Source organism: Phocoena sinus, chromosome 16, assembly GCF_008692025.1.
Source record: "Phocoena sinus isolate mPhoSin1 chromosome 16, mPhoSin1.pri, whole genome shotgun sequence".
In the NCBI taxonomy this organism is placed as follows: domain Eukaryota; kingdom Metazoa; phylum Chordata; class Mammalia; order Artiodactyla; family Phocoenidae; genus Phocoena; species Phocoena sinus.
In genome coordinates, this window is record NC_045778.1 from 22530091 (window position 1) to 22553724 (window position 23634).

A 23634-nucleotide genomic window follows, 5' to 3' on the forward strand; every position below is an offset into this window, starting at 1 on the left:
CCCAGTGGACACAAACCTGGAAATCCCACCTCTTTTTAAATCGGTTCATCATCCCTCCCCTGTCCTGCTGGCCGCTCCGCCTGCTGTCCTGTCCTCCTAGGGAAAGACACCCCTCTGCACAGGCTGAACATTAACCAGGTGTCAGACTTGGGGGCCTACAGGGGCGGGGCAGGTGAGGCCAGTGCATAAATGAATGTGGCCAGGTGTGGCCACTAGGGCACTCCTGCCTGGCTTCCAGATCCAGGAGATCACTGCCGTCAGAATGTAGGTTCAGGGTTGCCAGATTTTCTGATTTTTCAGGAGCCAGAGACCCAGGTATTTTTCATGAAAAATTTCAGCTCCCAATTTAAAATTATTGAGAAACTAACTCAAAATTACTTCTAAACATTGTGCAGGCCAAACAAAATACATCTGTGGGCTGAATTCAGCTCAGGGCCCTTTTGCAACTTCTTTCTTTTTTAAAAAATTAATTATTTATTTATTCTTGGCTGTGTTGGGTCTTCGTTGCTGCGCGTGGGCTTTCTCTAGTTTTGGCGAGCGGGGGCTACTCTTCGTTGTGGCGCACGGGCCTCTCATTGAGGTGGCTTCTCTTGTTGTGGAGCACGGGCTCTGGGCGCGTGGGCTTCAGTAGTTGTGGCATGCAGACTCAGTAGTTGTGGCACACAGGCTTAGTTGCTCCGCGGCATGTGGGATCTTCCCAGACCAGAGCTCGAACCCATGTCCCCTGCATTGGCAGGCAGATTCTTAACCACGGCGTTACCAGGGAAGCCCGGCAACTTCTTAAATCTCTACAGGCCAGTGGTTCTCAACCTTGGCCGCACCTTAGAATCACACAAGGGAGCTTTTAAGAAAAAAATCCACCAGTGCTGGGACCCAGTGCAGACCAACTGAATCAGAGTTTCTGGCAGGCAGGGCCTAGGAATCAGTATTTTTCCAAAACTTTCCAGGTGATCCTAATATGCGGGCAAGGCAGAGACCCACTGCAAGACTCACTGCAAGTACCAAAATTACACTTTGGCACTGCCTATCACAGGGACTTTGAGAAGGGGAGAGGGGATCACAGAGTCATCAAAAGCCAAGCTTCTCAAACTTTAACATGCCCATGGATCATGTGGGGGGTTAAAATGTGGATTCTGATTCAGAAGGTAAGGGGAGGGACCCAGCCTCTGCAGGTGTGACACGCCCCCAGGTGCTCTTGATGCTGAGAATCAAGCTCTGAGGAGAGAGAGTCCCATCCAACCTCTGAGCTTTGTCTATAGGAATCCCCTTCGCAATCCTGTCAAGGGTTGGAATAGGATCTCAGGGAGAGGGTGATGCTAAGCCAAAAGCAATGCTCTCCTTCTGGTGGGATTTCAGGCACAGTGACAGGCTAGTGGGGGAGATTGGGGGATGCCCATCCTCCCTCAGGTCCTGCATACTGGCCATCCACCACTCCAAGGGATGGAGGAACAGTGGGAGGCCAGTGTGCCTGGAGTACAGTGAAGAAGGGGGAAGTAGTGAAGCCCAGAGAAGTAATGGAGGGAAGACCATGCCAGGTCTTAAACTCCACTGTAAGGACTTGGCTTTTGCACTGAAGTGCCATGGAGAGCCCCTGTGGGACATGGGCAGACAGTGGCTTAGGATTTAAAAGGATCCTCTGGGGAATTCTCTGGCTGTCCAGTGGTTAGGACTCTGCACTTTTGCTGCCAAGGGCCTGGGTTCAATCCCTGGTCAGGGAACTAAGATCCCACAAGCCACGCAGCATGGCCAAAATAAATAAATAAAAATAAAAGGATACTCTGGGTGCTGTGTGAGGGAGAAACAGAGACTCATTAAGGTGCAGAGGTGTGGGCCCTGCTTTGAGTCTGGTTTACTGGGGCTCAGGTGGGCCTGGAACCTGCATCTAAAAAGATCCTCGTGACTGAATCTCTTATATAGTCCAGACATCCCTTGTACAACTCCCGGAGCCCATGCACGTTAGTTTCTAGGTAACTGGCGTCTATAAGCTAGAATGCGTTTTGACTGGCACCACTGGAGTTGTGTGGTGTGGCGGTCCTGCAGGGTCCACCCCTGAAGGCACCCTAATTTAAGTGCTTCCTGTCTACAGGAGAGAGGGTGCCAGGGTGCTCTTGGCTGGTAAGAATCTGGATGTACACAGAGTAGCATGAACCCCAACTGGCTCCTGGCCAAGGCCTTGAATGCCTCATTGTCCTGAGTTATTAGTTGTCCTTGGTAGCCCAAGGCAGAACTTCTTAGGTCCCTGAACTGTGAAGATGGGGGGAGCAGTGAGCTGTCAGTCTTCTCATTCCCTGTGGGAATCAGCATCCAGATGTGCCCATCAGCATCCAGATGTGCCCCAGGGATGTGTGACAAACAGCTCTGTGCTCGCCTGAGAGAGGCAAGGTTCTTGTCAGGGCACTAAAGCTGTCCACACAAGGGCAGGTGTAAGCAGATGGGTGAGGAAGCTCTCGGGTATGTGAAATGGGCATAATGCTGATCACCAAGGGCTACTTACCTACACCACCTGTGGCATTATAGGAGGCAGTCTTTGCACCCATTTTACAGATGAGGAAAGCAAGGCTCAGAGGCTCTTCACAGGAATGTGATGGGAGAAGGAACGTGTGAGTTGGAAAAAGCAATCGCTTCTCCCACCCGAGCCAGCCTCCCTGTTCAAACCCCAGCTTTGCTCCTTCCGAGCCACACACCAACCCCCAAGCCCTACGCCTGTCCTCATCTGCAGAGTGAGCACCAAGAGTCTGTTGCTGATAGTAAACGAGAAAACATACAAGTGCTGGCCCAGTGCTGACAAACAGTAGGCGGTCAGTGACTGCTCCTGCTTGGACCTAAAGCATCTGGGCTGTGTGCCTTTTCTGAGGGATGGGTCCAGCCCACCCGACCCTGAGGCACATGTCCACAGCATGATCCGGCTGCCCCTGGGCCCGGCCCAGCCCATGACCTGCCCAGCGATCCAGTGACGTGGTCTCTCAGGCCTGCCCCCCGAGGCCTTGGCAACTCTCCCAGCGCTCTGGCCAGGCCATCTGGGCCCCTGCTAATGCTCACCCTTTCCAGGAACTGGTCCCCGCCCAGGGCCAGCTTTCTGAGAAGGGACAGGCAGGTTTCATGTAAATGGCAGCTCCAAAGTAAGGCCCTTTCGTCCAACACTGAATTTGGGAGAGCCTGAGGACCAAAACCCTTTATGTGTGGTGATGGATGTTAACTAGACTTATTGTGATGGTCATTTTGCAGTATATACACATACTGAATCATTGTTATATACTTGAAGCTAATATAATATGTCAGCTGTATTCTCAAACAAAACAAAACGACTCTCTAGTCGCATATACCTTACCTTCGACATTAATAAGTCTTTGCATCCCATCCTCTTCAACATAACAGGACTATTCCAGGAAACTCGTGCCCAGGAAGTAAAAGTTGTAAATCACTGTGTTGTTCATTCTAGGAAATTCCAGAAAGAATCATTTAAATGAACATCAAACTGCCCGACTCTTCAGTAAATAGCATCAAAAGAGAGCTTAAGACTTAAGACTCTTTGAACTCCTCGCCTTAAAACGTCTCTTTGTTGTGTCCACCGATGCTAAACTATATCACAGTCTTTATGCAATCCTAGTCAAGGCGTCCTCCCCCGCACTGAAGGCCCCACCTGAAACCAGACTCCGAAATCTCACTACCGTGACTCTGCCCTCCCCATGCTGACACGCTGGGAAGACGTAGTAAATCTGTCCCTTACTGGGAGAAGAGTCGGCTCAGCTTTGTCTGACCAATGGGTCAATTTGTGATATTTCTGGTGGGCCAGCATTCAGCAAGAAGAAACGGAGTCAGGGGGAGTCTTCTGCTTGACCTTTGGGGTGGGGATGGGCAGCAGCCTGAGTCCAGGCTAGTCCACTGAAGACAGCTATAGCAGAGCCCCCAGAATCAGAGAGACAGTGACCAGGTGAGTTGTGGAAAGGCGCTCAGGGATCTCCTAGTACAGCCCCTTCCCTTTACAGACAGCAGTCGGGGTCCAGAGAGGGGAAAAGTATTTGTCCAATTCACAGAGCTCACTGTGGCTTTTCGATGGATTAAATGAGTTAATATCTGTAACGTGCTTGGACACTGCCTGGTATGCACTAAGCTCTATACGTGTTTGTTAAATAAAAATGATGGCGAGTCTAGCCTAAAACTCAAGGCAAACTCAGGCTGACCTCCCAGATTTAGAAAACAAAAACTGACTTAAACCTTGAACCCAGAAGCAGTTTCTAACTTGCATCAGAACACGTGGAGGGCTTGTTAAAGCCGAGTGCTGGGCCCCACCTCCAAAGCATCTGATTCTGTAGATATGGGGGTTGGGGGGGGAGCTATCTCACCCGCTCCCTGGACGATGCTGCTGGTCCAGAGACGCCTCCTTCAGAACTCTGGACCCAGAGAAATCACTCGCTAAGGGTAGAATTTCTGGCATCAGTCCAGGAGAAGTGGTGGCACAGCAGGTCCCTTCATGCTTCCGCAGGTACGGGGCCTCCCCTAGCTGATATTTAGCGCTCTGCAGCAGCACAGCGTCAACTCTGCCTGGCCGTGCCTCCACCCACCGTGAACGTTCCAAGCCTCACCCCAGCCGAGCTGCTTTACCTCCCACTTCCAGCAAGAGGGGCAGCCCCTCCTCTTTGCTGATGGTGGGATCAACACTCTGGCCACGAGAGATGTGTGCTGTGAGAATAAATCAAACACCAAGAGGCAGATGAAACCAACGTGTTCTTTATTGCAGACTGAAACTAAGGGCTCACTCACACAGTGGGCTTTGATTTGGGGCCGTCTCTGATGCCCAAGCTTTCCCAGCAGGCAAGGGCAAACTCTCCAAACAGAGTAGAAAACAGCTTCCAGAAGCATCCCCTTCAGAGGGCTTGAGGTGAGGACCTGGGGAAGCAGCAGCTTAGCATGCAGAGGTTACCCACAAAGGCAGGGTTCCAGAGGGCCGGGCAAACCCAGCCCTCCTCTCCTGGTGGCTTTGGGTCAGTCCCTTCACTGGGAGTGCCACACAGACTCTGGAAAGATCTAAGAGGCCCAAGGTCTCTGGGGACTGCTTTAGGGAGGGGGATGAGCACAGACTCGGACCCCTGACAGGGCAGGGGGAGAGCTGAGAACCTTCACCCTCCACTCTGAGGACATCCCGAGGGTCACCCCAGGCCTCTGCTTTTCAAACAGTAAAGTGCTCATAGGAATCACCTGGGGATCTTTTGAAATGCAGGTTCTGATTCCGGAGGTCTGGAGTGAGGCCTGGGATTCTGCGTTTCTAACGAGCTCCCGTGGACGCCAATGCTGCTGGCCCACGGACCATACTTGAGTTGCAAAGCTCTAGCCATACAACGCCTTTGTGCGTGTCGGAAAAGTATGCCCCTTCTCTGACAAGGAGAAACCCCACTCCAAGACACAGGCTGGGGGGTAGGGGGGACCAGGGCAGCCTAGGCTGGACTGCAGACTCACTTGTCCCCAGCGTCCATGGCTGAACTCGGAAGCCCTAGAAGATCCCGTTTCAGCCTCCTCACCCTGAAAACCCTTTTTTCCAGAGCTTCACCGACCAGGCCTTGGGAGATGAGCAGGGTGAACATGAACACCGAGGGCTCAGCAACGGGCCAACAATGGCCCAACCTGTCAGCCTCTCGCCAGGAGACAGAAGGCCTGAGCAGGGGCAGGGTTCGGAGCTGGAGAGGGGGAATGGAACAGGGAGCATTCTGATCAAGGGTTAGTGCTCTGAGCGGTGGTCTGAGCTCTGAACAGCCTAACCTTGGGAGTGGAAGACTGGTCCCTGGTCCACAAATGTAGGATCCGGGTAGCCTGGCTTGCTCTGAGTCCTGGGGCCTCAGGTGTCTCCCACAGACCAGGCAAGGTGGGCTCTGAGTCTGCTTGCTCCACAGATGAGAAGGTGGGAGGTAGATACCTGGGGATCAAGGGGTCAGAGGTTCTCCAAACCACAGGTGTTGTCAGGAAGCAAGAGCCTCAGGCTCTCTCCTGGTAGAGGGACCAGTTGCCCGTTTGCCGGGTGTCATCCCAGTGTTAGCACTGAAAGTCCCACGTCCCAGGAAAGCCCTAAGTCCCGGGCAAACAGAGATGGTTGGTCACGCAATTACCTGGCCACACTCTAGACTCCAGGTTGAGGGCCTAGAGATGACTAGGTCATCAGGGCTCTAGGTGGTGGCCTGGGAGCTGGCTGGCCACGAATCCAATGGTCCATAGTGCCTTCTGCCCCTGTGTGGACCAGTGACAAGGCAGCCAGACTCCTGCCAGAGGGAGACTGTTGAGGGTGGCGCAGGTGCAAATGGCTTTGCTTCTCTCTGGGCCACGTCTCCTGCAGCAGAAGGGCTGATGCCAGGCACCCCCGCTCATGCCCAGGGGAGGGATGGGGCACTCCTGACTGCCTACCCCACCGATTTCTTAGTCACGAGGAAGGACAGAGCCTACTTGATTTGCTCTCCACTTGCCAGTCTGCTGGTTCTTGGGCTCCTATACAAATGTTCTCAACCCTGCTACAGTGTAGGGCCACACTGTCTCCACAGCTTTCCCATGACTCCTGGTTCAGGTTCCTGCCAATCCAGGGACCCACAGGGCTGAGGATGGGGCACTGTGGAAGGCCTCAGCCTGGTCGGTTCTCAGGAATCAATAAACAGATGGAGATCGTCTTCTGTCCCTCTTATGGCAGCCACTGGCTTTCAGCACTAGAAACAAGGCCTCGAACCCACAAGGGCCTGGAAAACGCTCAGCGATGCTCATCCGTGGGCCCAGAAGGTACCAATGATTTGAAGGTAACTTGGAGGCATGTGTTCCCCCAAAAGCCTTTAGGGAGCCCAAAGGAGGCAAAAGCCCCTGCCATTGCCCCTTTCCTCAAATTGTAAGGCTCAGAGGATCTGCCCAGGTTTGCACGGAAGCTGTGAGTGCCCAGAGTCTGGGCCCCAGCCCCCTCCTCGCCTCCTCCCTCCAGGCATTCCAGGGCCCACTACTGCTCTACGCTATCTATCCTGGACCGCCACACCCCTCCCGCCACACGCTATTCAGCCCGCCCGCCCCCAGCCCCCCAAACTTGGCCTCCCATGGGCTCTTGGGACTCCCAACCCTCAGGGCGCCAGGCCAGGTGGCCTCTGTCCCTTGCTGGGCGGGCTTGAGGAGGGACGCCTAGGGTGGGGAGGCCCGCGCGTCCTCCGGAGACATGAGCATGTCGAACTTGATGAGCGGCGGGGCGATGACGCGCACCTCGGCATTCAGCGGGTTGAAGCGCAGGTTGATGCTGCGCAAGGCGGGCATGGCAGCCAGCTTCTCCACAGGCACGTCTGTCAGGGAGAGAGGGACAGGTTAGGGGGCTGGAGCCAAGCGGGCAGAGAAGAAGGAGGCTGCATCGCCCGAGGCACATGGGCTCAGTGCCCAGCACCCGGCCCTGTGTGAGGGGCCGTTGGGGCCCACCAGGGCCTTACAACCACATGCAGAAAAGCATCCTAAAAAATAGTTACTGTGCTGCGCGACAAGAGAAGCCACCGCAGTGAGAAGCCCGCGCACTGCAAAGAAGAGTAGCCCCCGCTCGCCGCAACTAGAGAAAGCCCGCGCGCAGCAAGGACGACCCAAGGCAGCCAAAAAAAAAAAAAAAAAGTTAAACACAGATTACCACTTATCCCAGCCATGCCACTCTTGAGTGGAACTCGCAGAACGGCAAACAGGTATTCAAATACGTGCACACGTGTTTACAGCAGCACTATTCACAATAGCCAATGTCCACCAACGAGTGGATAAACAAAAAGTGGTATAGCCAAACAATGGAATATTAATCAGCCTGACACATGCTACAACATAGATGAACCTGGAAAACGTTATACTGAATGAAAGAAGTCGGACACAAAAGGTCACAGAGTATATGATTCTATTCATATAAGTGTCCAGAATAGGCAAAGCCATAGGGACAGAAAGTAGATTAGTGGCTGCCAGAGGCTGGGGTGAGGGGATTGGAGAGTGACTGCCTAATGCGTGCAGGGTCTCCTTTGGGGTGATGAGAGTATTTTGGAACTAGAGTTGACAGGTGCAGAACACTGTGAATGCACTAAATGCCACTGAATTGTGCACTTTTAAATGGTTTTGTCTCAATTAAAAAAAAAAAAAGGACCAGAACAAGGCAGCAGCTATACTAATACTTGAAAACATTTATGGTTCCTCACACCTAATCTTTAGGATCACTCAGTCTCTGGTTCAAGTCCCAGGTCAGCCACATAACAACTGTGTGCCTAAAGCAAATTATTAAACTTCGTATCATATATCTGAAAAAGATGAAAACTCTAATTTGAAAAGATACATGCACCGTAATGTTCATTGCAGCACTATTTACAATAGCCAAGACATGGAAGCAGCCTAAGTGTCCATCAACAGAGGAATGGATAAAGAAGATGTGGCACATATATACAATGGAATATGACTCAGCCATAGAAAAGAACGAAATAATGCCATTTGCAGCAACATGGATGGACCTAGAGATTATCATACTGAGTGAAGTCAGACAGAGAAAGACAAATACCATATGATACCAATTCTAAGTGGAATCTAAAATACGATACAAATGAACTTATTTACAAAACAGAAACAGGCTCACAGACATAGAAAACAAACTCATGGTTACCAAAGGGGAAAGGTGGGGTCGGGGAGGGACAAATTAGGAGTATGGGATTAACAGATACACACCACTATATATAAAATAGATAACAAGGATTTACTGTAAAGCACAGGGAACTATATTCAACCTATATGGGAAAGAATGTAATAACCTATATGGCAAAGAATCTGAAAAAAATATATATGTAGAGCTGAATCACTTTGCTATATACCTACAACTAACACGATATTGTAAATCAACTATCCTTCAATTAAAAAAATAATAAAATAAACTTCCTATCAGGGTAATAATAGTATAAACCTCACAGGGTTGTTTAAGGATGAATGAGAGAATATCTGTACAGTGATCCCTCGGAGATATTGCGGGTTTGGTTCCAGACCACAGCAATGAAGTGAATATCGCAACCAAGCGAGTCACATGAATTTTTTTTGGTTTCCCAGTGCATATAAAAGTTATGTTACCCTACACTGTAGTCTATTAAGTAGGCAATAGCATTACGTTTAAAAAAACAACGTACATACCTTAATTTTAAAGTACTTCATTGCTAAAAAAAACGTTCACCATCATGTGAGCCTTCAGCAAGTCACAGTCTTTTTGCAATAGTAACATGAAAGATCACTGATCACAGATCACGGGAGTTTGCCCTCCCTTAGCACCTTGGGGTGAGTGGCTCTGAGCTCCCTGGGGGCTGGCTCTGTTCGTTAGGCCACGGGTCCAGTGCTGGAGGCAGGGGCAACTCTTAACCTCCTGAGAGCAGAGTCTATCTTTGTCCTTGAATCCCCAGGGCCAAACACTATACCTGGCACATAGACATGGTGGGTACAAAAACACGTTCTGGGCAGCCGGCAGGGAGTTACTAGGGTGGGTCGTGGTCGGGAGCTGGGTCCCAAGCGAGACTGGCTATAGTGCGGCAAGTGGGGCTCTTGTTTGACAGGCAGGAACCTGCATGATGATTGAGAGGACAGGAGCCGTGAAGGAGGCGATGGGGAGGGACCCAGAGCCCAAGGCAAACGTGGAGGCTCAGGTAGGGAAAGAAGCAGAGATAAGGCGTTTCTAGAATGCAAGGTTATGACCAGATGCTACTCCTGGGAGGGGAGGGAAAGCAAGATCAACTGCTCTCAGCTCCTGCTCACCTTCTGCTTCCTCTGGAGCTCATCCGCATGCTAATGTCACATCACACAGCTGCCAGCAGCCTGCTCCTCTATGCCCCTCACTGGGTGGGGCGGCTGCTGGAGTGGGGGCTGAAGGAAGGGGTTGCCTGTGGCATTTCTTGTCTTTATTCATGGAAAGTGGGCCCCCAATTTCCCTACCAGTTAATGGCTGGGAAGAGAAGGGCTAATGACTTGGAAGCCTCCCCTTCTCCACATTAGCACATTAGCTTTGTAATGGCCAACAGCACAGCCAGCAGCTGGGCAGGCGGAACAGACACACCATCCCCTCTGCCCCTGATCATCCAGATAAGAAAATCCTCTTGCCTTGGGCTCTTAAGAAGTCAGGTCATTTCACAGGGTATTTTACCCCATGTGGCACAGGAGGAAATCAAAGCCCAGGGAGGTTAACACCTTGTTAAAATGGGCCCAAGGGACCTGGGAGTCCAGTGGTTAAGTCTCCACACTTCCGATGCAGGGGACGCAGGTCCCATCCCTGGTCGGGGAACTGAGATCCCACATCCGCGGGGCACAGCCAATTTAAAAAAAAAAAGGGCCCACGAAAGGAGGCTGTTTCTAGGAACTGATATCTGAGGCCCTGTGCTAGGTGGTTCTTCATAATGACCCATCTGGCAGATAAGGAAACTGGGCCTCGGCTTCTCCATGCTGACAATGATCCTCTAACTCTGCTCCAGCTCCCCTGGATTTTTCAACTAGGCCTGACTTTTGTGCTTCAGTGTTCATCTCTCATTGTCCAATTTTAGCAAGAATTCTGCTAAGTTGGTTTAGTCAGAATCCTCCACCCTCGATACCTCATCAGGTTCCTCACCGTCCACTATCCCCTAGGTGACGTCAGATCACCCTGGCCTGCCTTCAAGCAAGAACTAGGGGTTGCTAAGGACTTTCTCTCTCTGGACTCCGTGACTCCTCCACCCCTCAGCCAGGGAGGCCTGCGGGCTGCAGAGTGGCCGGTGCTCCTGAGATGGGGAGGAGGGTCTCCCTGTGATGCCCCTGCCGAGGTTTGCTGGGCGTGGCACGAAGACCAGCTGCAGCCCAGGCTTGGAGCAAATCCCCGTGACTCCAGGCCTAGAGACAGCAGCGCTGCCTGAGTCCTCAGCCTGTCTTTTCCAAGTACCACTCACTGAGCTGGCCTCTTCAGGGTCTGCAGCATTCCCCAAACCACTCTGCCCAAGGACAGTGATGGCGGGGATTAAGTGTATCTCTTTCCCCTGATTTAACCGCTAAAGGTGCTTGAGCAGCTTAGAGGAAGGAGCAACGGGGCCACCAGAATGTGTCAAAGCTGGCAGAATCAACAAACTGGAGCAGCCAGGCTAGCAAGCAACAAGCCCAAGTGCCCAATTGGGAGTTTCTGGATAACGCTTAAAAGAACATTTACGCTCAGAGCATCCTGACAAGAGCAGGAGATGGCTGGAGGGTAGAGAGGAGGATATGAAATGATCTGCGTTTTGTGGGTGGGGAACCGGAAGCCTGAAGAGGCTACATAAGCTTCCTAGGGCTACAAGACACATTGGCGTCATGGTGGTAATGGAAGCCAGGTCCCTGGACTTTGGCACACCTGGAGAGGAAGAGGAGCCCAGCTCTGCCCTCTCCCCTGGGCCACGCCTTCATCCCCATTCGCCCATGTCCTGTGGATCCTCATATTCCAGCTCAAAGGCCCCCTCCTCTGTCACTCCCTCTGGTCCGCATCCAAAGTCCCATAACCCTTTATACAAGACTCATATCACGCATCACACTCTGGGACTATGTTCACACTATAAGTGCAGTACCTGGCACAGTGCTCACAGGTGCTCAATAGCTATTTGTTGGATGAATGAGTGAACGAACAAATGAATGCATATTTTACCTCCTGAACTAGATCGTAAGTTCCTTCAGGCTCAGGACCACCCTGGGCTGGGCACACAGTGGACCCACCACGAACACCACTTGATTAAGCAACTCTGACCTCAGTACATTCAAGAGTTGGGGCTCTTCCCTTGACCTGACCCATTCTGGCCACTTTTGCCAGTCAGGGCCAGGCCTCTGTGGGCCAAGGCTGTGATAGGTTACTGGCCCTTTAGTGCAATAATCCAATTTAGAAAATGAGAAAATATTCATGAGCAGAAATAAAATCACCCTGTCTCACCAGGCAGAACCAACCACTGTTAATGTGAGGTACATGGCCTTACCAACTTTTAAACATGCGTGTGTGTGTGTGTGTGTGTATGTGCATACACAACTATGTTTCAAAAATGGCCTCCTAGGGCTTCCCTGGTGGCGCAATGGTTGAGAGTCCGCCTGCCAATGCAGGGGACGCAGGTTCGTGCCCCGGTCCGGGAAGATCCCACATGTCGCAGAGCGGCTGAGCCCGTGAGCCATGGCCGCTGAGCCTGTGCGTCCGGAGCCTGTGCTCCACAATGGGAGAGGCCACAACAGTGAAAGGCCCGTGTACTGCAAAAAAAAAAAGGCCTCCTAGATACTATGCCATAACATGCTTTTCTTGATGACACATTGTGAACATCTTTTCAGGTTACAAGTCTGTGACATTATTACGGCCACGTGGTGGTCCATGGAATGGAGGGATCACACTTTGGCTCATGTTTCTACTGTTAGACATTCAGTTTTTTTTCCAGCTTTCGCCATTACAGACAATGAGAGATGGATCCAACCCTCTTCCCACCGCAGACAGCCCTCCCAGACTCCTGCCTATGTCTGTGGAAGCTTAAAATAACCAATAAAAGCAGAATCAGAGTGGGCAGTATTTAGAGAAAATTACTTCTTCAAGGTCAGCTTGACCTCCCTTCACTAATCATTGGCACAATTGACTGGCAAACTTGTTTCACGCCACTGGGACCAGCTTGAGGCAAGATGATAAAAATGACTGTTTCAGAGCACGATTCAGCATATGTGTGGTACCCATGGTCTGAACGGAGGCTGAGAGGAGGAGGGGTCTGGGCCCAGGGAAGTGGTAAGGCGTACTGAGTGAGCTTCCCAGCACAGAGGTAACCCAGCAGAGACCAGTGACTTCTGATTCCCGCTTTGGGTGGAGTTGAGTCCCACGACATCTAAGGTCCCATCTGGAATTGGGATGAGAGGCTCGCCAACCTGGTGGCCTAGGGCCCCAGTTCCCTGGCTTCCTTGGCAGCTTAGAAACAGATCATGGCGCCCTGTTGGCCGCCCAGGCTGGAGCCACACTGGACAGTTGACACATGGCTGGCTGTCTCACTTCTGATCCAGGTGATCTCCTTCCAACCAGAATGCCTGATTTTTCAGGATTTTTCAGCTTCTCTGCCTCCAGTCCCCAAAGGATCCCAATCAGTGAGCGTGGAGCCTGAGGCCTCCTTACAATGGGACCTGGGGCGCTGGGTAAAGATGCAGAGGCAGCGCCCCAGCCCTAGTGCCTCAGGCCTGTGGGCAGCACGTGGGAGGCTGCCTTAGCCTCCCCAGGGGGCTGTGGGCACATGCGTGCTGGAGAATTCAGGCTGGCCTGGCATCAGCCTTGACACAGCTTTTGGTGCCTGGTGCCTCAACAACAAAGATCAAGGATGCTGAGCTGAGCTGAGCTTCACGCCCCACTTGAAATGCCACAAGACACAAGCAGGCAAACTATGGTAACCTGGTGGGACAGAGAGTTGTGCCTGTAACAAGGAGGCTCCCGGGCCACACTCACGGCTGGGTCTGTCCCTTCACAAGCCCGGGGAGGGCAGTGATCGAGCTCCCCCACTGCACAGAGCCCTTGCCCGAGCCCTAGCCCAAGCCCTGGTTGTCGGGGCTGGGGGGTGGGGGGATGTGTGCAGGAAGAAAGCAGCAGCAGCCCTTGTGCTCAGGAGGCACAGAGAACACTGCATGCCCTTGACAGTCCTGCAGGCTGAGTCCCTCAAGGAAGTCTGTTTGGCTTGGGGAGTTCTAAGTCCTCTGATGAAAGAGCGGCCAGCTGCGGGAGTGGATGGGGCAGAGACCCAGGCCCTGACCTCGGATCTGCCATTTGGAGTTGTGCAACCTCAGGCAGGCCCCTAACCTCTCTGAACCTCAACCTCCCATCTTTAAACGGTCCTCGGCTTCATGGGGCCATAGGGGCTGGCAGAAGGGACCACGCGGCGCTCCCCAAGGAGGTGTAGAGAGTGTGGCGGGCAACCGGCAAGAGGATGGGGAGCACAGAGTGTTTTACGGAATACATTAATGAACCTTAAGTGCAGGCTGTGGGGAAAGAAAAACAAAGGGGGAGAAAAGCCCCCACTGTGATTTCCTCCTCCTCCGCACCTCAGACTGGCCAGCAAGGTGGGCCCACAGGCTCCCAGTGCGGCCACCTGCCAGCACTGCCCCCTCCTGCACACTGCCCCACCTGGATCCCACGTGCAGTCAAAGCCGGGTCAGAACACGGTCCCCTTACTGGCTGCTCTGGAGACAGCTAAGTAAGTAACTCAGACTGCCTGGCCCAAGCCTGGGGGATTTGCCTTCCCTGTCAGATTTCCCATTTTGCTCCCCTGTGCCCACCGCCCCTCTCCCCTGAAGTCCCCCCACCCCTCTGCTCTGCTTCTCCAGCTGCTTCAGTTAGATACCCCGGGAGGGGCTCGGGAAAGAATGGCAGTTTTGCCATGGCCTCCCATTAAGTGTCTGCCGGTCCCTCCCTCACAGCGGGAGGTATGTGTGTCTATAACACACGGAGGACTAGAGCCACCTCATCTACTGTACAGCAAGAGTCTGGAAGTGAGGGGTGAAGGACGCGTGGGATGGAAAAGTAATCGCCTCCCCTACAGGCTCTTCTCCTGGGTGGGGTGGACATGTGAATAGCTCCTTTGTAAATCTTCTCCGTGCTTGGAACCTAAGGTCGCTGCCACCAGCTTTACACCTCTTTCCACTCAGGCTTAAGATCATTGTCAGAGAAATAAGACCTCCGTTATAATTGGAAAAATAAGAAGAAAAGCTCCTAAGATAAGCACCAGATGGGAGTGAATTAGGTAGGGCCTCACCAGGGAAACCAGCTTCTGAGAAACAAAATGAGTGGAAGGTGGTGGTGGCGGGGAAGTGGGTGAAGTGGCCAGGACAAGCGGCAAGGAAGTGGTGTGCGTTTAACAATCCACTTCCTGAGGGAAACATCCCTGATGTGGGGCATCTGCCGATTTTGCGTGGTGTAAACATTCCTCCCATGGCCAATTTCAAGCTACCAAGGTGAGGTCACTGAACTGGAGCAAGCACCTCCAGTAATGGTGAGTCAAGTAGCCCGCCCGGGCAGGACCACAGGCTCCTGAGCACAAGGTGTCAGAGCTCAGGCCAACTCCTGTCCACCTACACTAGGATTCTTTGGAATAAACTTGAACTTTGGGAACCGGCCTGCTGTTTGGCTGTCTGCATGTTCTCAGTTGCCTCTGGCTCATTGATAAAGTTTCTTCTGAAAATGCCAGGTGAGCGGGCTGTGCTACAGGGAAATCACAAGTGGGGGTTTGTGGGCACTGCGGCAGCAGAGCCACCGTGCCCAGGGTCCAGTAGGGTCCGTGGGAAAGAGGAACCCCGAGCAAAGAGGCAAGTCCACAGAGCTCACCTCTGCCACCCTCCCAGCCGACCGTCAGCTCTCACGGCTCGGCTGACTGCTCTTCTCATCCTGACGTAGCTACACACATACACACATGCAACAGACACTGAGAGAAGGAAGAAAGAGGCTACAGCTTCTTCAGGGATGGAATGTGCTTGTTGATGGAAGGTTCTGGTTTAGCTCCATGGTTCTATCTTGCCTGCACATTGGAATCATCTGGGGAGCTTTAAAAAATCATCAAGCCCCAAACCCACCATCAGAGATTCTGACTTAACTGGCATGGGGTATGGCCTGGACACAGGTGTTTTTAAAATCTCCCAATGATTTGAATGCACAGCTAGTTTGAGTACCACCGGTCCTCCCAGTGAGGCTTAATGAGAGAATCCGGTGAAAACACTCATATAGCACTTCCATCCCAGGATGCTGCCCACCTGCTTCACTGTGTGGGGCAGAGCTGTCAAGAGCTAGGCTGACTGCCTGCGTTCGTGGCATAAGGAATCCTGCCTCATCACCTTACACTGTTCTCTCCACCTCAAGGAAGTTTCCCTCCAACCAAAGTTACGTGCTCTAGCCATAACTTCCCTGTGGCTTTCAATCTCCCTCCAGCTATATGCAAAAATCCTCTCTCCTTATGCAAAGCACTGTCCTCAATGGCTGGGGTTCTGCAGCAAGACTGCCTGGGTTGGAAACCCTGGTTTTGTCCAGGCAGCATGACCTTGGCCAAGTTACTTAAGTAACTTCCCTGAGCCTCAGTTTCCTCACCTGGGGAGAATAATATTGCCTGCCTCATAAGGTGGTCGTGAGCGTTAAATAAGAGCACACTTGCAAATGGTTAGAGAAGAAGATCCAGATATGAAATAAATGGCCACTAAGTATCAGCTAGTGTAACTGACCATGACATGAGCCCCGTGAGAACAGGGAGCGGGCTTTCTCCGCCTCCATCTCCAGCACAGCGCCTAGCGCACGGCAAGCTGCTCAATCAAAAAACGACAACTGGCGAATGAACGTTTCCCAAATGCCTAAGTCTGTGTTCGTGACCCTGCGAGCCTCTTACTCCCTGAATAAGGCCCTTGCAAGGCTGAGCTTTGAGAGTCAGAGTATCTGGGCTGCTCTCCAGCACTCTGGACAGAGAGAGAGACAGACGGTCCCTTAGACTGGCTTGTTTAAGGGAGCAAGAAAGTACTTTGTTTTAAGCAGATGTCAAAGAACTTTTCTTGCTGTTCACCTGTGTGCTACCAGCAGAGTGCTCCCAGCACCCTGGAGAACTGGACGTTCTGTGGGTAATCAAAGTTTTACCACTCAGTGGCTGGCACAGAGAATGCCATCTGGACAGAGACCAAGTGTGTGAAATGTCTTCTGCCCAGAGACCAGGCTTGCTAGTTCCCTTCAGGCAGACACATGTGGGCAGGAGCTGCAACAGGAGCTTCCCTCCCCTCCACGTCTGGGGACCATGTCTAATTTGCACTAATTGCTGTTGAAGACTGTTTGCTTACTCCTAACCTCCCCCTCAAGCGGCTCCACAGCCAGCAAGCGCTCCTACACTGTGTCTAGTGATGGCTTCACGATCGATGCCTGTACTGACTGCTCACTGCCCATTGGGTACAGGGCGGCACTCTGCTGGTGCTGGACAAGGGCGTTCTGGGCAGACGGCATGAGTCCGCTGTGCCAAGCAGGCAGCTGCCACCCTGAAGGGTGAATCATCTTCCCCTGGGCACTGTGACACTCAGCGCTTGGAGGGCAGGGCAAGGCTCAGACTGTCGCCAGCTGGCTGTGCTCGGGACGGGGGGTGGGGGGTGGGGGGGTAATTCAAACCCAATGTCCAGGGATCCATCCATTCCTCCCCAGATGGGCTTGGAGCCCAAGATCCACGGGCAGGAGGAATGTGTCAGGGGTTTGACATTGTCTTCCCAGACCTTCTCTGCTTTGACCTGTCTTAGGGGCTAACAGCCTTCTCTGGCAGGCAGGGAGCTACAGGAAGTGTGCTTGCCAATCAGCCCCTTGTAAATACCAGCTAAAAGGCCGCTCACAGGGAGAGCTCCTTTCTCTGCAACCGCAGGGCTCCTGCCAGGGCTGAGCGAGGCCAGTATAAGAAAACTCTGCCCTTGTGACTTGGCCAATAGCTTACTGGTGCTACCAGACATGTGGCACCCAACCTGCTACCCCAGGCACCATCCACACCCTCCTCTCCCATCACATGAAGAGCTGGCAGGCTCCGGAACACCAAAGACATGTGGGCCCAGGCGCGCCAAAGCCCTGGGTTCAAATCCTGCCTCCACCAGGCCCCAGTGCAGTCTGCTTAATGTCTCTGAGCCTCTCTCTTAGCCGTCAAGTGGAGGTAACGCCCCCTATCCAGAAGAGAGGCCTGAGCAGATTAAATGAGACGATTACAGAGGAGCAGTGTCAAGCAGCCATGGCTGTTAGGTTTTCAAGTCTGTGCGATTTTATCTTTTCAGATCAAACAGAGCATTATTTCCACTTCTGCTTTTCTAGGGTTTCTTCTATTTAAAAACTATTTTCTGGGCTCCAGTGAAAGAACTCTCCTTCTGTCCCCCCAGAGGCACAGAGTGGGTGTGATGTGGAACAACAGGACCAGGTCCCGCTCACTCCCGCTCCCCGGGAAGCCCTCCCCAGCCCAGCTTCCTCGTGTACCACTCACTCAGCACTTGGTACTCAGTGCTTGTGGCTCATGCCCCCAGCCACAGGAGAATTCCAAGAGCAAGGAGAGCCTGCAGAACCTCTCACTAAGGGGCAGCTTGGTAGAGCCCCAAAGTGAAATAAAGCCACATCTCTCTGCCCCTGTGATGCTTATCAATTTAGTCTGTGAAACAGGGTGGAACAGTGATGTCAATGTCAGGAAAGGGCAATCCTGAGGTCCTAGTGGGCATTTATGCCCCACGCTAAGGGACGATATCCTGGAGAATCTCTTCTATTGATGGAGACCAGAGTGAAGCTGCGGCTCCCTGGAGGGATCTGCCCCTCCCCCGCCTTCCCAGGGAAGGAAAAAGTTGCTGTGATACAGGGCCTGGGCTCCCAGTGATACACTGGGCTGTGGCAGGGATACAGGTGCCCCCTTGGGCCAGGTGTGCTCCCTCTAAGTCTCCACAGTGCCCCCAAACCATCCTTGTAGCCCAGGGGACAAGGGTCCTGTACTTTGTGGAAACCTCGGGTACCCTGAGAAATTTGTGAGGCTTAAGGAGCAGTTGTGTTTGGGAGGACGGTGCGGCCATTAGCACAGTCAGCAGCCCGGAGGTGGCATCTGGTGCTTTAGGAAAAGGCCCTGCGCTTCTCAGGCCCTGCTGTGCATAGAAAGCACTTGGGGGTCTTGCTCAGGTACACATTCTGATTTTCAGGAGGTTGGAGGTGGAGCCTGAGGTTCTGAATTTCGAACTGGTTCCCAGGTGATGCCCACACTGTTGCTGGTCTGTGGATGACACTTTGAGAAGCCAGAGCCTCGAAAGGGGTTCTCAAACTTCAGCATGCATCCGCATCACCTGCGGGGGGAACTTATTAAAACAAACTGCTAGGGAATTCCCTGGTGGCCCAGTGGTTAGGACTCGGCGCTTTCACTGCCGTGGCCCGGGTTCAGTCCCTGGTCCGGAACTGAGATCCCATAAGCCAAGTGGCACGGTGAAAAAAAAAAAAAGATGCACAAATTGCTGTCTGTCCCCACTCCCCCAGTTTCTGATTGAGGAGAATCAATCAGATTGATTGATTGGGAAGGAGCCTAAGAATATGTATTTCTAACAAGTTCTCAGATGATCCTGCTGGTCCTGGGCTCCCCCCACTCTGAGAACTATTGGCCTTGACAGTAAGAAGTGAAACTGTATGAACACAGAATTAAGTAAATGCAGCCCAAAGCATCCCTACGTGATACAGGTACAGATGTCCCCTGCTATCTGAAAGTAGAGCATTCCTATAAAAGCTTTCGTAAGCAGAAATGGCATAAAGTGAAGAAGCAATTACCTTAAGACACATCTTATTAACGGACACACAAAATAAACTGAGATAAAGCACATGGCGGCTTGATGCTGAGATGTGGTTCTGGGGAAGGAGCTTGGCAGGGCCACTCTCTCTGCCCGGGGCACAAACTTGCTCTGTTAACACTCGCTGCAAAATAAATGCTGAATGCGATTTGCGCTTTTCCTATTTTTTCATAAAAGTGTAAATCCTCTTCGGATTTCCTTGATTAGAGAAAACAGGTACCAGTGCAGGTCTTTCGTAAAAGTGAAGTGGTGTAAAGCCAACTTTGGAAAAGCAGGGGATATCTGCACTTTTCCTTTTAAAAGTGCTATTGCTTTGTTTGTTAAATTCTTAACAAGCTTTTGTTTCCCTATGATCTCTCGTTCTTTCTGGAACAGTGGTTGCATGGGGTAAAAAACCCAGCAAATAGAGGGTGGGTTTTTTAACGGAAAGTTAAATTCTAGCTTAACCAAAATAGTCTCCTGCTTAAGCAAAACGAAGTCTCTGAAACATCGGTACTTGGTCTCCCCTTCACCCCACATGTTCCAGGAACGTGTTGAATTGCTCTGTAGCATCGAGTAATTATAAGTTCTTAGGAGTGAACGCTGCTCCCACACCCACCTTCAAGGCCTGTGTGATGGTTGCTGGGGTAAAGAACTGACTCCCTGGTTTTAACAGGATGGGTGACCCATCTTCTGCCCATGTCACCACTCACAGACCAAATGCTTCTACCTCCTCCAAAGCCTTTCCAGGGCTCTCTGGGGAACCCCACCTCACAAGGACACGTGGACAGCCACCCTCTGCCTGGGAGCCTCCCCCTGGCACCTCAGCACTTCTGACCATGTCTTATCTTGTAGTTTACTCTCCGCTCCCACTCAGACTTTCCCTACAGCCTGTACGCAACTTAAGGTCAGGACCTGCATCTCATTCATCTCTGTCGCCCCTATTTCTGCAGAGACTCTCTCTCCCCAAGCAGTCTTGTTTATACACACTCAGAAGCTTCCATATACCAGAGGCTCCTTCTGGTTTGGAAAATATAAGGACCATCCCACATCCCAGAAACTTGTAAGTCACTGTTGTCAGAATAAATACTCTAAGCTACAAACCCTTTTCTCCCTCTCGGAAGTGCCTGGCAGGCTTGTCCCCAAGGACCCAGGAAGCCTCCCATCTGGATGGGGGCACTTGCTATATGCGTGTGCCAGGGCCCAGCTTGGGCAGGTGGAGGAGAGGCCTGTGACCTGCACCACTTCCTGTTCATCTGAACCAGGCCCAGACCTACAGACTCAGGGGCTTAGGACAAAGGCAGAGAAAATGGTAAGACATGAGGCAGGACTTCTAGACTGAGAGCTTGGCCGTGCAGGGTGGCTGAAGTGGGATGGGGTGGAGATAAAGAGTCAGATGGCATTGAACCTGTCATCTACCTGGCTCCACACTTGGGTGAGAGGAGAGCTCATCCCCTTAGCCGAGGCATCACTGCCTATCCTCACGACACCCTCACCATCCAGTCACCCTGAGGATGCAGTGGTGGCGACCACGATGGACAGAGACGCGGGTGGAGATGAGAGGAGGGAAGAGTGTGGCGTAGTTGAGGGGTGAGAGCTGAAGGACAGGGAGCTGGCTGGCTGAGCACAGACCCCAAATCTCTGCAGGACAACTCATGGAAGCGGCTTTCAATATTTTTTCATCATGACTCACTGTAAGAAATTCATTTTAGGACTTCCCTGGCGGTCCAGTGGTTAGGACTCCGCGCTTTCACTGCCGAGGGTGTGGGTTTGATCCCTGATCAGGGAACTAAGATCCCACAAGCTGCGTGGCGAGGCCAAAAGAAAAAAGAAAAAAAAATACATTTTACAGCATGACCCAGTACCTATATCTGTGCGGGTACATTGCAAAACTAAAATAAAAAGTCACAAAGCAGTATGTACCATGCTACAGGTGATGTACTCCAGCACATGCTGGTTTCACAACTTATTGCCCTATTATGTGTCAGTCATTTCGGAGGGCCTTGGAGCCTTTGGAATTCCTGCTCTGTACTGTGCTCCCAACCAGCTGCGCGCCCGCTGTATGCGGACACCACACTCATGTTGGGTGGGGGTAGGGAGCAGGGTGGCTCCAGAGATGAGAGCACAGGGAGGCCACATCACACACACGGACTGGAGGACTGTCCGTACAAGGCGGCAGCAACGAGGCCGCCACATGCTAACCCAGATCCTTGACCTGAGGGCATTCAGCTACTGGTGAGCACCAAGGACGGGCACCCTCCCCGCCCTGCCCACCGCCGGTTGGGCCAGAAAACAGAGGGCAGTGTCCCTGCCTCTCTCCCAGCCTGCATACCCTGATGAGGTCCTGTGCCTTCTCCCGTCCATGGACCGGAGCCCTCTCTCCTCTCCCTACATCGTGGTCCAGAGAGTGGAGGAAGACTGGGCAGCGGCACTGTTCAGAAACAAGATGCTGCTGCCACCCTCGGCAACTTCCAGGCCTTCCTGAGGCCTTGCTGGAGGCATCTTTTGAGAAGGTCCCTTCAGAGGCACCTTCGGATGCACCTGGGGGCTTGCTTCAGAGCTGCTTGTTCTCTACTTACCGAACTAAAGCTTTAAGGCAACCCAATTTATTTCTTTAAAAACGATTTTTTAAAAAATTTTCCAATCCTCTCTGAGGGCTCTAAAGGGGAAAAATAAGCCATTCTTAAGGCATCCTAAGCTCTAACTACACTTATTCCCATGAGCTCCTGCAGGAGATCGGCTACAGCTGGTGACGAGTGCAAAGCTATTTCCATAATGTAGGACTTTTCAGCCCTCACCTTCTTCACTGTGATTACGGCTCTGTTTCCTCCAATTGGGCTGCACAGGCTGTGGCCTGGCCTTCCGCTGGTTTGGGAGTTAGAAAGCCATCCAAGCAGTTAACTAGGATGGATTGGAGACAGGTAGAAAATAAAAGTGAGGACCCTCCTGCAAGGGAACCATAGCTGCCGCCGTGTGCCCCTCTTTCCACCTGGTTGGGGGAGGACACCCAGGCATCCCGCAATGGGGAAGGCCCTGAGATCAGCCAAGCACCTCGAGGAGCTGCTGGACACTTGGGGAAAACTAGAAGGCAGGGGCAGTCCCCGACATCTCCATGTCCCCCAGGCCGGGCCCAGGCTGGGCAGCAGGGGGCTCTGTCACAGACCGAACTGACTGGGATACACAGCCAGTGGCTGATGTCTCTTTTACCTGGTCAGGTGTGCAACAGACACTTGACCATGAAGGCCGGGGGAATGTCTCAGTGCCTCAGTCTCCACATCTATCAAATGGGATGATCACCCTGTTGCCTTGGGCCTGCACATGAGCACTCTTGGTAAGCTGTAAGATGCTTCCACGTGTGGAGTTATTACTGTCACTCTGCAGAAAGTTAGAGATATGTGTACAAAAGAAGAAGTCAAAACCGCCGATCTTTGCTCTGGGAGCTGTTCGGCTAAGGAATGTTGTCGGCCTTGTGGGAGGGGAAAGATTAGGGAATCTGTGCCACCCTGTACTTCCCACTTTTTCTCGTACTGCAGCCAGCATAGACCACGCAGCCAGTTCTCCGGCTGGGGGCGCAGGGAAGCCACCTTCTGGGGTGGGGAGTTGGGGAGGGTGGGGAGAAACTCCATTTGGAAGCTGAGAAGAGCCGAAGCTCAGAGAGGGAACGTGAGTCTTTCAAAGCTGCAGTTAGGAAGTGGGGAAGCCAATGGCCAATACTTGTCCTGACCTGCCTGCCTGCAGCTACCCACCCAGCTCTGGTCTTGGTATCAGCCTGAAGTAGCCCCTGCTTGGTTACTGCCCCATTTAGATAAGCAGCAGAAGGAGGTGGAGGCATCAGGAATGGCCTCCAAGAACAAGAGGTGGAGGAGGAAGGGCCCAGCAAGGAGAGCCTGGCTGAGAGTGAAGAGCTCAGGGCGAGACCCCGGGTGGTCAGGACAGCACAGGAGGAAGAACTGTGCAGTGAAAAGGCACTTCTGGGCATGCTCCTTCCGCTTAAAGACAGAAGAAGGGCCCAAGTGACCAGGGGGGCCAACGCACGGGCAAGACTGACCCAGAGCCCACCCCCAGGGCCTTCCCAGAGGCCAGGCAAGGGAACCCCACTCCAGGCACAGGGCTGAGTTTTAGAATCATGTATTCTTATCCTGGCGCTTCTGTGGTCTCACTGTGCCACCCGATGCTCTCTCATAACCTCTCTGAGCCTCAGTTTACTCATCTCTAAAAGGATGGACCCAGACGTTCAGAATTTAGCTGGTCCCACCTCCCACTCAGCCAGGGCCAGGGCCCTGCAGGCGGCATCCCTGATAGAAGGGACGCTCGCCGGCGCACAAGGCAGGCTGCTCTTCATCGAGCAGCTCCAAACCACCAGAGACCTCTTCCTTTTAATCA

The 23634-nt window shown here is 52.5% G+C and overlaps 1 protein-coding gene across 1 annotated transcript in view; it reads right to left on the reverse strand.

Annotated features, from left to right (window-relative positions):
* Positions 1-4712: 4712 nt before the first annotated feature.
* LRRC20 (leucine rich repeat containing 20) overlaps positions 4713-23634 on the reverse strand; it is a 66038-nt gene continuing 47116 nt past the window's right edge. Inside the window, exon 5 of the mRNA XM_032609295.1 lies at positions 4713-7292. Coding sequence (XP_032465186.1) covers positions 7138-7292 — 155 coding nt within the window. The 3' untranslated portion in view covers positions 4713-7137. The remainder of the gene's footprint in view (positions 7293-23634) is intronic.